Source organism: Anomaloglossus baeobatrachus, chromosome 5, assembly GCF_048569485.1.
Source record: "Anomaloglossus baeobatrachus isolate aAnoBae1 chromosome 5, aAnoBae1.hap1, whole genome shotgun sequence".
NCBI lineage: Eukaryota > Metazoa > Chordata > Amphibia > Anura > Aromobatidae > Anomaloglossus > Anomaloglossus baeobatrachus.
In genome coordinates this window covers 511,329,329-511,344,438 of record NC_134357.1, presented here as the reverse complement: position 1 = coordinate 511,344,438, position 15,110 = coordinate 511,329,329, and the positions used below count along the sequence as shown (strand labels likewise).

At 45.7% G+C, this 15,110-nt stretch overlaps 3 protein-coding genes across 4 annotated transcripts in view; 1 reads left to right on the top strand and 2 right to left on the bottom strand.

Annotated features, from left to right (window-relative positions):
- Positions 1-15,110, bottom strand: part of LOC142311975 (uncharacterized) — a 452,821-nt gene that overhangs the window by 138,064 nt on the left and 299,647 nt on the right. The window lies entirely within an intron of this gene.
- LOC142311970 (uncharacterized) overlaps positions 1-15,110 on the top strand; it is a 423,868-nt gene that overhangs the window by 345,142 nt on the left and 63,616 nt on the right.
- The window catches only part of LOC142311988 (uncharacterized), a 29,059-nt gene that overhangs the window by 12,116 nt on the left and 1,833 nt on the right, over positions 1-15,110 (bottom strand). For both annotated transcript variants that reach the window (XM_075350864.1, XM_075350865.1), the window contains exons 2-6: positions 14,571-14,715; positions 14,261-14,440; positions 14,055-14,178; positions 13,880-13,971; positions 8,563-8,653 (exon numbers count right to left, since the gene is read on the bottom strand). In XM_075350864.1, the coding sequence (XP_075206979.1) occupies positions 8,563-8,653; positions 13,880-13,971; positions 14,055-14,178; positions 14,261-14,440; positions 14,571-14,648 (565 nt within the window). In that variant the 5' untranslated portion in view covers positions 14,649-14,715. The remainder of the gene's footprint in view (positions 1-8,562; positions 8,654-13,879; positions 13,972-14,054; positions 14,179-14,260; positions 14,441-14,570; positions 14,716-15,110) is intronic.

Genomic DNA, 15,110 nt, shown 5'->3' with positions numbered 1-15,110 from the left:
GGGTAGACACCATGCCCTCCGAGAAGCCCCTGGCTAAGAGGACCTGCCGCTCAAATGCCAGGCTGTCAGGTGGAGGGCAGAATCCCTGGGGTGGCAGACTAGGCCCTGCATGAGAAGGTCCGTTTCCTCTGGAAGGACCCAAGGTTCCGATATTGCCAGCTTCTGAAGACAGAAAAACCAGGCCCTCTTAGGCCAGAACGGAGCAAGGAGGATTAGATGAGCCTGGTCCTCCCGGATCTTCCTGAGCACTGCCGGGAGAAGGATCAAGGGAGGGAAGGCATACAGAAGACTCCGAGACCAGGATACCTGCATTGTATCTATCGCCCAGGGACGATCCCTGGGATTGAGAGAGCAGAATCTTTCCAGCTGCCTGTTGGCCATGGTTGCGAACAAGTCTAAAACCGGCACCCCCCAAAGAGCGACGATCAACCGAAAGACTCGGGGGTTCAGGGCCCATTCCCCCTGATGGAGATGATGCCTGCTTAGGAAGTCCGCCTCTATGTTGTCCTTCCCAGGAATATGAAGGGCCCAAAAAGGTGGAGACGGCGGGACTCCAGGAGATGAAAGATCTGGATAGTGAGGGCAAGGAGTCGTGAGGACCTGGTGCCTCCCTGATGGTTCAGATAGGCCACCACCACCCTCTTGTCTGAAAGGACCTGAATACTCCGACCTGTGAGGCAATGGAGGAATCCCTGAAGGGCCAGATTCACCGCCATGAGCTCCCTGAAGTTGGAAGACTGACGCCGCAGCTGAGTGTCCCAAACACCCTGTAGCTTCTGAGAACCCAAGTGGGCCCCCCAGCCCAGGTGACTGGCATCGGTGGTGATAACGTCTGTGACCCTGGGACACCATGCCACTCCTGCAGACAGATGCGTTAAGTCCTGCCACCAGGACAGGGAAGGAAGGACTTCGGGATCTAACCGGATCAGGTGGTCCAAACAGCCTCCTGACCGTAGCTGCCAGCCCAGGACCTCCATCTGAAGGGATCGCATATGTATCTGAGCCCAAGGGACTGCGGGGATGCAGGCTGAAAGGGACCCGACCAGGGACATTGCTTGACGGAGGGACATGACCGGATGGTGAATTGCCGAGGTGACCAGGGAACGAATCCTGAGCTGTTTCTCCTCTGGGAGAAAGGACATCTGCATGATTGAGTCCAGGATGAGACCCAGAAAGGCCTGACGTTGCAGAGGACGAAGTCTGGACTTCTCCCAGTTTATAATCCAACCTAAGCCCTGAAGGATGGAGATTACCATCGCCACATGCGTTCTGCAGAGGGACTCGGACGGACTTGCTACCAACAGGTCGTCCAAGTAAGGGACAATGAGGATCTGGTGAGACCTGATGTGCGCCATTACCTCTGCCATCAGCCTTATGAAGACCCTTGGGGCCATGGAGACACCGTAGGGGAGTGCCATGAACTGATAGTGAAGCACTGATCCGTCCTTGTGATAGGTGAATCTGAGGAACTGCCGAGACGCCGGGTGAACTGGGACGTGATAATATGCGTCCTTTAAATCGAGGACTGCCATGAAACAGCCGGAATATAACAGCTTGATTGTAGACCGGACCGTCTCCATCTTGAAAGGGTGTTGTATCAGATACTGATTGAGGACCCGGAGGTTGATTATCGTTCGAAAGGATTGGTTCGGTTTGTGGACTAGGAACAGAGGGGAATACACTCCCCAACCTCTTTCCCCCCTGGGAACCTGCTGTATGACCCTTTTCAAAAGGAGAGATTGGATCTCGTCCTCCAATGCCCTGGCTTTCTCTATCTGAGGCATGGATGTTACAACGAAGCACTCCCGAGGGGGCGAACTGAGTTCTAAGGAGAAACCGTCTGAGATGACTCGCAGAATCCATTGGCTGGAAGAGGTCCGTTCCCATGCGGTGAGGAAGAGAGAGAGCCTCCCTCCCACCGGGATGATGGCGTCATTGGGGACCCTTGAACTTCGAGGAGGAGGAAGGGGCAAACATAAATCCAGACGTATTTCGTCGTTTCTCCCGCCAGGAGTCCTGTTCCTTGGGGGGCTTCTTATGGAAAAACTGCCGTCTCCGAAAATGTCCATTACGTGGAAACTGCTGTTGCACAGTTGGAAAGCCCTGCTTCCTGTCCGATGCCTTGGAGAGGAGATCATCTAGTTGTGAGCCAAAGAGGAAGTCTCCTTCACAGGGCATACTGCATAGACGGCCCTTGGATTGGACGTCTCCCTTCCAAGATTTCAGCCATAGGGCCTGTCTGGCAGAATTGGAAAGGGCCGCAGCTTTAGCTGATAACTTCAAGGAGTCAATGGAAGCATCTGCAAGAAACGCCGCTGCCCCTTGGATGCGAGGTATGGAGGAGAGGATCTCCTTTCGGGGTGTGTCATCCTTAAGCTGGTCCTCCAGCTGTTGGATCCAAACCATGAGGGAACGTGCGACACAGGTCCCCGCCACCGCATGTCTTAGAGCTTCCGTGGTAGCCTCCCAAGTGCTACGGAGAAACACATCCGACTTTCGGTCCAGCTGATCAGGGAGAGAACCGAAATCCTCAAAGGGGAGGGTCATGGATTTAGATGCCGTCGCCACTGCCACATCAATCCTAGGAGTTTTGTCCCATGACGTGGTTGCGGCTTCATCAAAGGGATACTTTCTCTTCAAGGAAGAGGAAATCGGCATTCTCTTTTCAGGCTTCAGCCACTGAGCCCTTATCACTTCCTGGATTTTGTGGTGGATTGGGAAGACCTTCTTCTTTCTACTTTCCAGGCCTCCGAACATAAGGTCCTGTGTAGATTCCTGACTCTTATCGTCCACCAGCCCCATAGTAGCGCAGACCGCCTTAACCAGGGATGCTACCTCAGAGGGGGGAAAACACGGCCTGCCACCTTCATCCGAAGAAGAGGACGAGTCAGAGTCTGATGAAAAGGCAGGGGAAGAAAATCCAGAGCCCTTCTCAGAGCTATCGGACTTAGTGAACGATCCAGCCCGCTTCCTAGCTGACTTCTTATGCTTCTTTGGAGCTAACTCGGACCTGGAGCCCATAGAATTCCTCAGTTCGGCTCTAATATTGTCCCGCAACTCCGCCGTGAAACTCGGTGCTTCGGTACACAGGACCTTCTAAATACAGGAGGAACAAAAGTCTTTCCGGTAGTCAGATGCCAGAGTCTCCTTGCACACCCCACATGATCTATAGTTCTTTTTTGAGGTATGCTTTTTGGGCACCTGAGAAACAATGGGACATAAGGAAACATAAGGAAGCAATAAGCCAGCAGGCACTCACCCCCCAAGATGGCGGTTAAATACCATTTTTGGTGGAGATTTATGATTTCCAGACCTCTTGGAATCAGTGTGATGACCCGCCGGACTGGAGGGGCTTGCTCTGGCAGGGGGGCGATCCCCCTTCTGCTGAGGGTGGGAAGCCTGAGAGTCCTTCCCTGTCTGGGACCTCCGTCCCTGATGGGGAGCTGTTAGCCATCCTAACGGAGGAGATTTACTCACCATTCCCTGCGAGCGTCACCTCTTTATCTCTCACCAGTTCAAATTTGCCGCCCGAATCCAGTTCCTGGGCGCCGCCATCTTGGCCGACCCCGCGCATGCGCGGTGGAAGCATTTTCGGGTTTTGCGTCACATACTCTTCTCGCCCGGCGTATACAGCAGCAGCAGCAGGGCGCCCAGCTCACAGGCGCCGTGTGCGGACATCGCCGGGGGCGACGCAGAGCCGAGCTCCCGCTCCAGGCTCGCGCCCCACCACCGCATAAGCTAGGAAGCCCTAGGGAGGTGCTTCCAGGCCCGAATGCCGGCTTTTGGTAAGTACCAAGCTTGCACACCGGGTCGGACCTGGGAGAATCCGTGGGTTCGTCCCATCAGGACAGGAAACCGAACTGATGTGGAGGAGAGGTGCCGCCTTTTTATCAGTGGGTTTCCTGTCCTGATGTGGGCGGAACCTATCTCTCAGGTGGTGGTGTCATGGGCGAAGGGGAAAATTAATGTGCATGTCACTTTTCCACAGGTAACTACGGTATTTTATGCCATTGACTGTAATGTAATCATGAAAAACCGCAGGGAATAACGCAGGTAACAAATTATGTGCGTTTTATTGCGTTATTCCCACGGTATTTCGCGTTTTTCGGGACAGTGTTTATCACTAACCTGCGGTTTGTAAGGAAGTGATGTCATTTAGGAGAAGAGGAAATTCCTCCATTTTCTCCACACATATCACTCACACACAGACACACATAATACACAGACACATAACCGAACATACATACATACATACATACATAAAAAAAAAATATGCGTAGGCTCCGCTATATTTTACCATCCAGCCACGGTAAGCACACCGCAAGGGCCTGGTATTCTCAGGCTGGGGAGGGCGAGGCCCATAGTTATTGCCCCCTCCCTCCCGCAGCCAAGAATATCAGCTTGCCGCTGCCCCGAGAATGTCGCATCCATTATGCGACAGTCCCGGCGTGTCACCAGCTCTTCCCGATTGCCGTGATGTGTTGGCAATCGGGGTTATAAGGAGTTAATGGCATCCCATAGCTGCCACTAAGTCAAAGATTAGTAATGGCAGCGTCTATGAGACACGCCATGACTAATCTGTAAGTGACAGTAAATAAACACATAAACACACACACACACACACAAAAATCCTTTATTTGAAAATAAAATACAAAAAAGCCCCTCTTCAACCACCGCAAAAACCGCAACCACCTGCAAAAAAAGCGTCAAAACCGCATGTGGATTTTGGATGCGTTTTTTTGCCGTGAAAGCGGAATGCTTTCAGAGGATCTGGAATTTCTAGCGCGCACAGGGCCTAAGGCTATGTGCACACGCTGCGTTATTTTATGACTACAAAGATGCAGCGTTTTTGGCCCCCAAAAAAAAAAAAAAACGCACAAAAACACACCCATAGGAAAAACACAAAAATAACGCATGCATTTTTTCGCTCTGTTTTTGTCCAATGCATTCAATGAGTGAAAAACGCAAAAAAAATTGACATGCTGCATCTTTGTGGTCAGCACAAAAACGCAGCCAAAAAAAAAAAAACCCCAAAAAACTGCAATGTGCGAACAGCAAAAATGAAACCTCAGACTTTCCTAGGGAAGGAAATTCATGCACTTTTGAGACCAAAAATGCACCCAAAAAAACACGCAAAAACGCAGTAAAATACGCAGGTGGCGCACATAGCCTTACTGCTCCAGTGTAGTCTCCTTCCCTGTAGGTTGATGTGTCACTGCCAGTCACCAATCATTTTAATTTACATGTTCAGAGAAAACTCATAATGGGGCCTGTGATTAGTTTTATTAGGAAATTCTAGCTTACCACATACACACTCTGGTAGGTAAGAGTACTCTAGTATTGAGGACAGCACAGTAGAGCATATTGATCATGTACATATAAGCCATCACTTAACATACAGTAATTGTTGATTTGTCTTGCACTTTGGCTTGTAGGAATTTTAGCCCATTCCTCCTTACAAACCAGTTTCAACTCTTATGTTGTTGATTTTTCTCCCATAAACCAATCACTTCAGGTCCTTACACAATATTTTTTGTGCATTAAGGTTAGGTCTTTTACTTAAAGAGATTTTTCACTACTAATTAACCCCTTCTCATATGACCCAACTCTTCCTGATAATCAATTTCCTGATATACGTTTATTGCATGCCATGCTCCTGGTAAGCCTATGCCAGTGTGGCTGCTTTTTTACTATGTTGTGGTGCAGTTATTGCTACTTGTGATCTAGGGACCGGAATTGGACAAACAGAGCGGGGCACGTCACTGGTAAGGACAAGGCTGCCTCACTGAGTGACAGCAGTCTGAGCACGCATGCTCAGATCAGACCTCACTTTTTTTGTCAAAGGTGCCCAGTTAAGACTCCTGCTATGACACCTTATGATGTCCATGTACTCCCCTGCTCCTTACTTCTCATTGAATGTGTTGAACTACAGTATAGACTAAAAGTTTGAACACACCTTCTCATTCAAAGAGTTTTCTTTATTTTCAGGACTCTGAAAATCGTAGATTCACATTGAAGGCATCAAAACTATGAATTAACACATGTGGAATGAAATACTTAATGAAAAAGTGTGAAACAACTGAAAATATGTTTTAGATTCTATGTTCTTCAAAGTAGCTACCTTTTGCTTTGATTACTGCTTTGCACTCTCTTGGCATTCTCTTGATGAGCTTCAAGAGGTAGTCACCGGAAATGGTCTTCCAACAGTCTTGAAGGAGTTCCCAGAGATGCTTAGCACTTGTTGGCTCTTTTGCCTTCATTCTGCGGTCCAGCTCACCCAAAACCATCTCGATTGGATTCAGGTCTGGTGACTGTGGAGGCCAGGTCATCTGGCGTAGCACTCAATCACTCTCCTTAGTCAAATAGCCCTTACACAGCCTGGGTGTGTGTTTGGGGTCATTGTTCTGTTGAAAAATAAATTATGGTCCAACTAAACACAAACCGGATGGAATAGCATGCCGCTGCAAGATGCTGTGGTAGCCATGCTGGGTCAGTATGCCTTCAATTTTGAATAAATCGCCAACAGTGTCACCAGCAAAGTACCCCCACACCATCACACCTCCTCCATGCTTCACGGTAGGAACCAGGCATGTAGAATCCATCCGTTCACCTTTTCTGCGTCGCACAAAGATGCGGTGGTTGGATCCAAAGATTTCAAATTTGGACTCATCAGACCAAAGCACAGATTTCCACTGGTCTAATGTCCATTCCTTGTGTTCTTTAGCCCAAACAAGTCTCTTCTGCTTGTCACCTGTCCTTAGCAGTGGTTTCCGAACAGCTATTTTACCATGAAGGCCTGCTGCACAAAGTCTCCTCTTAACAGTTGTTCTAGAGATGTGTCTGCTGCTAGAACTCTGCGTGGCATTGACTTGGTCTCTAATCTGAGCTGCTGTTAACCTGCGATTTCTGAGCCTGGTGACTCGGATAAAACTTATCCTCCGCAGCAGAGGTGACTCTTGGTCTTCCTTTCCTGTGGCGGTCCTCTTGTGAGCCAGTTTCTTTGTAGCATTTGATGGTTTTTGCCACTGCACTTGGGGACACTTTCAAAGTTTTCCCAATTTTTCAGACTGACTGATTTTCGTTTCTTAAAATAATGATGGCCACTCGTTTTTCTTTACTTAGCTGCTTTTTTCTTGCCATAATACAAATTTTAACAGTCTATTCAGTAGGACAATCAGCTGTGTATCCACCAGACTTCTGCACAACACAACGGATGGTCCCAACCCCATTTATAAGGGAAGAAATCCCACTTATTAAACCTGACAGGGCACACCTGTGTGTGAAGTGAAAACCATTTCCGGTGACTACCTCTTGAAGCTCATCAAGAGAATGCCAAGAGTGTGCAAAGCAGTAATCAAAGCAAAAGGTGGCTACTTTGAAGAACCTAGAATATAAGACATATTTTCAGTTGTTTCACACTTTTTCATTAAGTATTTCATTCCACATGTGTTAATTCATAGTTTTGATGCCTTCAATGTGAATCTACAATTTTCAGAGTCATGAAAATAAAGAAAACACTTTGAATGAGAAGGTGTGTCCAAACTTTTTGTCTGTACTGTATGTGCTACTCTTTAATATTTAATCTTCTTTATTCAAGCACCTTCTGAACTGTAAAGCGCTGCGGAATATGTTGGTGCTATAAAAAGAAAAAATATTATATGTTATACAAGTACACTTGGCCGCAGCCAAGCAATTATCTGCAAAGTGAAATTGCCGACTCATGACAAGTGAATTATCTCAAATTCTACAAGAATTTTGAGTCAAATTGATTCGCTATTCTCCGCTTTATTCTAGTCCAATTAATGTACCAAAATATTTCATACAATAGATGGCGGCTCCTGCACCATCAACAGCGCAAATCTAGAGCTGCACAAGAAGCCAAACAGGTCCACAATCTGCAAACATAAGTATCATGATTTGTGACATAATCGTCTACATCCAGCCTTATCAAACTTATTGTCTACAGCAGGACGACGCCTGAAAGGCATTTTACTAAAATTCACATAGAAGCCTCCAGCAGATCCAGGAGACACATAAGATACAGAATAACCTTCCCGTGAGCTATTCCATACCTGTATGTTTCCCTCAAATACACAATTGATTCAAAAGGGTTTATGGCAGTTTACTGGCCCAAAACTCTTTGAAGAGTCACAAAATCTTTCACCTTTTTACTTTTTTATGGCAGTTCCGTCCAGGTCCACCAAAGTGGTGTCGCTAATCTACTGAATTTATCAAAAGTTCTGCTACTCTGGTGGTGTAAGTTACGCCAGAAATGCTACTCTGGTCTTTGAATGCAGGAGCATTTGTCACCAGGCACACGCCATAAAGAAGATATGTAGAAATAATTAACTGGCAATTTCCTCATCTTACCTCAACACACCCCTTCATTAAGACCGGCGCCCACAGTGCAAGTCTTAATGAAACGGCACCTACATTTTTAAGCGTAAAGTCCACATCAAAAATTCCATGTGAACACATTCTGATAAATCATATAAAGTTATTACAGAAGCCAGTAATGGAATAACATCTGTGACTTCTCTGCATTTAGTGGTCACTACTCACCTGTGCGTTTATCTGTAGGAATCTCCTCTTTACTCCGCTCATCACCCCTCACATATGTCTCTGTAGTATTAATATGGGTCAGATCTTCACCCTGAAAATAATATTGTAAAAGTCACAGACAGATGGAGAAGTCGCGTGAAATGATTCAGAAGAACAGAAAAGATCATAAATGAACAAAACTGACAGCAGAAGATATCACAGAGCTGCAGGTCTCCTGTATAATCCAACCTGTCGCCTCCTAATTGTAACCAGCAGTCTCCATAACCAGAAAATTGTGAGAAGATCCAGACAACATCTAATGTCTATGATCAGCTTTATCCTGTCATCTCCACCAAGTATAAACCATACAGTCATGGCCAAAAGTTTTGAGAATGCTACAAATATTAATTTTTACAAAGTCTACTGCTTAAGTTTTTCTAATGGCAATTTGCATATACTCCAGAATGTCATAAAGAGTGATCAGCTTAACAGCAATTACTTTCAAAGTCAATATTGGCTAAGAAAATTAACTTTAACCCCCAAAACACATTTCAACATCATTGCATTCCTGCCTTAAAAGGAGCAGCTAACATTGTTTTAGTGATTGTTCCATTAACACAGGTGTGGGTGTTGATGAGGACAGGGCTGGCGATCAGTCAGTCATGATTAAGTAAGAATGACACCACTGGACACTTTAAAAGGAGGCTGGTGCTTGGTATCATTGTTTCTCTTCAGTTAACCCCTTCAGCCCCCGGGCACTTTCCGTTTTTGTTTTTTGCTCCTTTTCTTCCGAGAGCCGTAACTTTTTTATTTTTCCATCAATCTTGCCATATGAGGGTTTGTTTTTTGCGGGACGAGTTGTACTTTTAAATGAAACCATAAGTTTTACCATATAGTGTACTGGAAAACGGCAAAAAAAATCCAAGTGCGGAAAAATTGCAAAAAAAGTGGGATTGTACAATAGTTTTTGGGATATTTTATTCACCGTGTTCACTATATGGTAAAACTGATGTGTGGGTATGATGCCTCAGGTCGGTGCGAGTTTATAGACACCAAAAATGTATAGGTTTACTTGTATCTAAGGGGTTAAAAAAAATTCACAAGCTTGTCCGAAAAACGTGGCGCACGTTTTGCGCCATTTTCCAAAACCCGTAGCGTTCTCATTTTTCAGGATCTGAGGCTCAGTGATGGCTTATTTTTTGCGTCTCGACCTGACGTTCTTAACGGTACCATTTTTGCGCAGATGCTACGTTTTGATCGCCTGTTATTGCATTTTGCGCAAAATTTGCGGCGACCAAAAAACGTAATTTTGGCGTTTGGAATTTTTTTGCCGCTACGCCGTTTACTGATCAGATTCATTGATTTTATTTTTTGATAGATCGGGCATTTCTGAACGTGGCGATACCAAATATGTGTGTATTTTTTATTTTTTTAACCCTTTAATTTTCAATGGGGTGAAAGGGGGGTGATTTGAACTTTTAGGTTTTTTATTTTTTTTTAATTTTTTAAAACTTTTTTTTTTACTTTTTTTTTTATTTTACTAGTCCCCCTAGGGGGCTATTGCGATCAGCAATCCGATCGCTCTGCACTATCTGCAGATCTCAGCTACAGAGCTGAGAACTGCAGATTTGCTGCTTCACTTTCAATGCCGGCTGTATTCCGGCATTGAGAGGAAGTGACTCATGTTAGCCACAGGCGTCATCACATGACCCTGTGCTACCATGGCAACCGCCGAAAGTCACGTGATCATGTCACGTGACTTCCGGCGGGGGCGGGGTAAGTCACTGTCATGGCGGCGCCCATATACATATCGCTGCCAAGACTTTGGCAGCGAAATGTAAGGGGTTAATGGCCGCGGGTGGAAGCGATTCCACCCGCGGCTAGCAGGCACACATATCAGCTGTTGACAACAGCTGATATGTGCGCGTCTCGCCGGCGGCGGGGCTTACCGGGACACGATCCATGACGTATCTAGTACGTCATGGGTCGTTAAGGGGTTAACCATGGTTATCTCTAAAGAAACACGTGCAGCCATCATTGCTCTGCACAAAAATGGCCTAACAGGGAAGAGTATCGCAGCTACAAAGATTGCACCTCAGTCAACAATCTATCGCATCATCAAGAACTTCAAGGAGAGAGCTTCCATTGTTGCCAAAAAGGCTCCAGGGCGCCCAAGAAGGACCAGCAAACGCCAGGACCGTATCTTAAAACTGTTTCAGCTGCGGGATCGGACTACCAGCAGTGCCGAGCTAGCTCAGCAATAGCAGCAGGCTGGTGTGAGTGCTTCTGCACGCACTGTGAGGCGGAGACTCTTTGAGCAAGGCCTGGTTTCAAGGAGGGCAGCAAAGAAGCCACTTCTCTCCAGAAAAAACATCAGGGACTGACTGATATTCTGCAAAAGGTACAGGGAGTGGACTGCTGAGGACTGGGGTAAAGTCATTTTCTCAGATGAATCCCCTTTTCGATTGTTTGGGACATCTGGAAAACAGCTTATTAGGAGAAGAAGAGGTGAGCGCTACCACCAGTCTTGTCTCATGCCAACTGTTAAGCATCCTGAAACGATTCATGTGTGGGGTTGCTGCTCAGCCAAGGGAAATCGGCTCACTCACAGTCTTGCCTAAAAACACAGCCATGAATAAAGAATGGTACCAGAATGTCCTCCAAGAGCAACTTCTCCCAACTGTCCAAGAGCAGTTTGGCGCCCAACAATGCCTTTCCAGCATGATGGAGCACCTTGCCATAAAGCAAAGGTGATCACTAAATGGCTCATGGAACAAAACAGAGATTTTGGGTCCATGGCCTGGAAACTCCCCAGATCTTAATCCCATTGAGAACTTGTGGGCAATCATCAAGAGACGGGTGGACAAACAAAAACCAACAAATTCTGGCAAAATGCAAGCATTGCTTATGCAAGAATGGACAGCTATCAGTCAGGATTTGATCCAGAAGTTGATTGAGAGCATGCCAGGGAGAATTGCAGAGGTCCTGAAGAAGAAGGGTCAACACTGCAAATATTGACTTGCTGCATTAACTCATTCTGTCAATATAACCTTTTGGTACTCATAATATGATTCAATTATATTTCTGTATGTGATGTAAACATCAGACAAACACAATTAAAAACCAGAGGGCAACAGATCATGTAAAAATATAATTTTGGTGTCATTCTCAAAACTTTTGGCCATGACTGTACACTGAATGGCCACATTATTACAGACATCATCTAGTAGCGTTGGATTTACTTTGGCATTTAGGAGTTCAGCAATTTATCACATCAAAGATTCCAGGTGATGAAATAGTTGTGCAGGATTACAGGCCCATGGTGACATGATAGCCTCTTGCAATTTTTGAAATGACCCTGAAATGATAAGGACAAAGGCAACAAACAACATGGACATGGGAGTTTAAAAAATCCTACTGACCAAACCAGGGCACGTATTGTACACTAAGGTGGATAGTATGGAAAGTGTTGAGGTGAACTCTTAACCAGAGATCACTAGTTGCCTACTGCCTGGCCGAATTGGTATGAACCAAGTGCATGCGTAAAAGAATTCACACCAGACACAGTCGGATATGAAATCTCTTCTTGGTCACAGTAAAGATGGCACTGAACAGACTGAGGAGAAGCATGCATCCTCTTGATATAGGCTAGGGGCGTATACAAGTTCAGATATGCACATTTAGTGGGACAGTTCATGAGCTAGCCAATGGGGAGATCCGTGTTGTTGATGGGCGGGTCTGACTTCAGTGGCTGAAACCATGGTGATGGGAGGGACGTCATCTGGTGGATCCATGCTGATGGTTTGGTCTGTGATGTCATCTGATCTGTGGGTTGGTCTTCTAGCTTGACCAGGGGTCTTCCCTTATATGGTATCTTCTTTCATCTGGACATTCCTTGCATTCCAAGCAAGGTGTGGCGAACAGGAAATGGCAGCCATCTTTATATCTGTGTCATGTATATGATCTGAAACCTGAAGTATGTAAGGCAAATCGACATATTTCCCACAATCCCTTGTCAAGAAGGTTACTTAATTAACTTCTTGACAAGGGATTGTGGGAAATATGTCGATTTGCCTTACATAATTCAGGTTTCAGATCATATACATGACACAGATATAAAGATGGCTGCCATTTCCTGTTCTCCACACCTTGCTTGGAATGCATGGAATGTCCAGATGAAAGAAGCTACCATATAAGGGAAGACCCCTGGTCAAGCTAGAAGACCAACCAACAGATCAGATGACATCACAGACCAAACCATCAGCATGGATCCACCAGATGACGTCCCTCCCATTACCATGGTTTCAGCCACTGAAGTCAGACCCGCCCATCAACAGCAACACGGATCTCCCCATTGGCAAGCTCATGAACTGTCCCACTAAATGTGCATATCTGAACTTGTATACGCCCCTAGCCTATATCAAGAGGATGCATGCTTCTCCTCAGTCTGTTCGGTGCCATCTTTACTGTGAACAAGAAGAGATTTCATATCTGACTGTGTCTGGTGTGAATTCTTTAACGCATGAACTTGGTTCATACCAATTCGGCCAGGCAGTAGGCAACTAGTGATCTCTGGTTAAGAGCTCACCTCAACAAAAGGAGTTAGAAATTGTCATCTGATTGTATGCGGGCATAGAAAAAAAAAACATCTGCAAAAATCAACAATAGGTGCACCATTGAACCTGTTTCACTGGTGTCTAGGATCATAATAAGACACTGAAAAGAATCTATAACTACCTGATCATTATGGCATGGGTCATTAGTAGAAGGACAAGCCGTAAACAGCTGCTATGAAGGGATGAACTTGGTCTGTCACAATGCTTAGATAAGTTCTAGTGTCCAAACATCAATCCACAGGTATCTGAGGACCAAGGATGAGCCCAGAAAACATTCCCCGCACCATTACATCACCACCAGACATGAAGGCTACATGGATCCTGCTGCTTGTGCAAAATTCTGACCCTTACATCACCAGGATCCATATCACTGGAGATTTTTCCATGATCTCACCATTCAGTATACTCTTGACATCAATACATGTACAAATCCAGGGAAATTGGCAATATTTGAAATACTGCTCCTGGATAATCTAGCACCAGTGACCGTGTGCAAAGTCATTCAGATTGTTCAATCTTCATATTCTGAACACTGATCACTTCATTATACGCTGCACTACACGGTCATGTGTGTAATAGGTTTCACATGTGAGTGTCAAAAGGTCTCTAATAAAATGTTAATTTACAGTCTAATACTAGAAGATAAAACAAGACTAAACACAAGACCTTCACAGCCGTCTACACATCATGGGGAGATTTCATGACACCTTCTCTCCATCTACCTGATCATCCTGAGGAACATTGACATTTTCTTGATTACAGTCTCGGTGAAAAAGAGGACATCTCTCTGGTGTTGTCCTCTCACTGGATAGAACTAGAGGAAACACATACAGGGATTGAATTCATTTTTTACATACAGATAATTATAGGTCGTGTGTATTTAGCCCTGTCTATTACCTGGTGATGTGAGGGGCTGGGGAACCTCCATCATGACCTCCTTGTACAGATCTTTGTGTCCTTCTAAATACTCCCACTCCTCCATGGAGAAATAGATGGCGACATCCTGACACCTTATAGGAACCTGACACATACAATGATACCGTCATCCCCCGATCCCTTCATAGCGTTACTGTATAATGTCCCAGCATTCCCAGCAGTGTCACCTCTCCAGTCAGCAGCTCAATCATCTTGTAGGTGAGTTCTAGGATCTTCTGGTCATTGATGTCCTCATGTATCAGGGGGTGAGGTGGAGGCCTCGTAATTGGGCACAGGGGTCTTCCCCATCCCTCAGACACAGGGTCCTGACAGCGATCACTAGAGGTCTTCTTCACTACTGTGTAATCCTGGTTATGGAGAGACACATTAATAAATCTCACTACAGACATTTCCAGAGTCCTCACCTCTCCAGTTCTGTCCATCTGTTATTCCATATAGATAAGAATTATGTAATGTGACGTCATCAGAATCTCTCACCTCTCCAGTAAGCCGGAAGAGGATCTCTAGGGTGAGGTGTAATATCCTCTCCGCCATCTTGTCCCTCTCCCTTTTCATCCTTAATGGGTCAATCTGGAAAATTCTCTTATATAGAAGATCTGAGAGGATCCGATATTGTAGGGACCTGAATGGGGAGAAGATGACGATGTAACATCAGAAAGATCCCATGTAAGGAATCTCCGGAGCTGTTACCGGCTTCACATGATCACTACATCCAGTCCTGGCCCCGTCCTGCCCCCGGTATAACACACAATCCACCTATAGTCACACACAGAGATTTATCACAGAATATCTACAATCCAGCACCAAAAACACAACAAATCTAAAATATCTGAATCTTTATTAAATATTTCATAAGAAGAAAGTTCTAAAGTGCAGGATCCACAGAGATCACACGGCAGAATCGGGGCCGTCAGTTACAGATCATGATAGAACATTAATATCTCCTGATAGTGACAACATGGAGCGGGCGATGGCCATAATGGAGACTGTACAGTAACAGAGCAGCGAGCGGCGTCA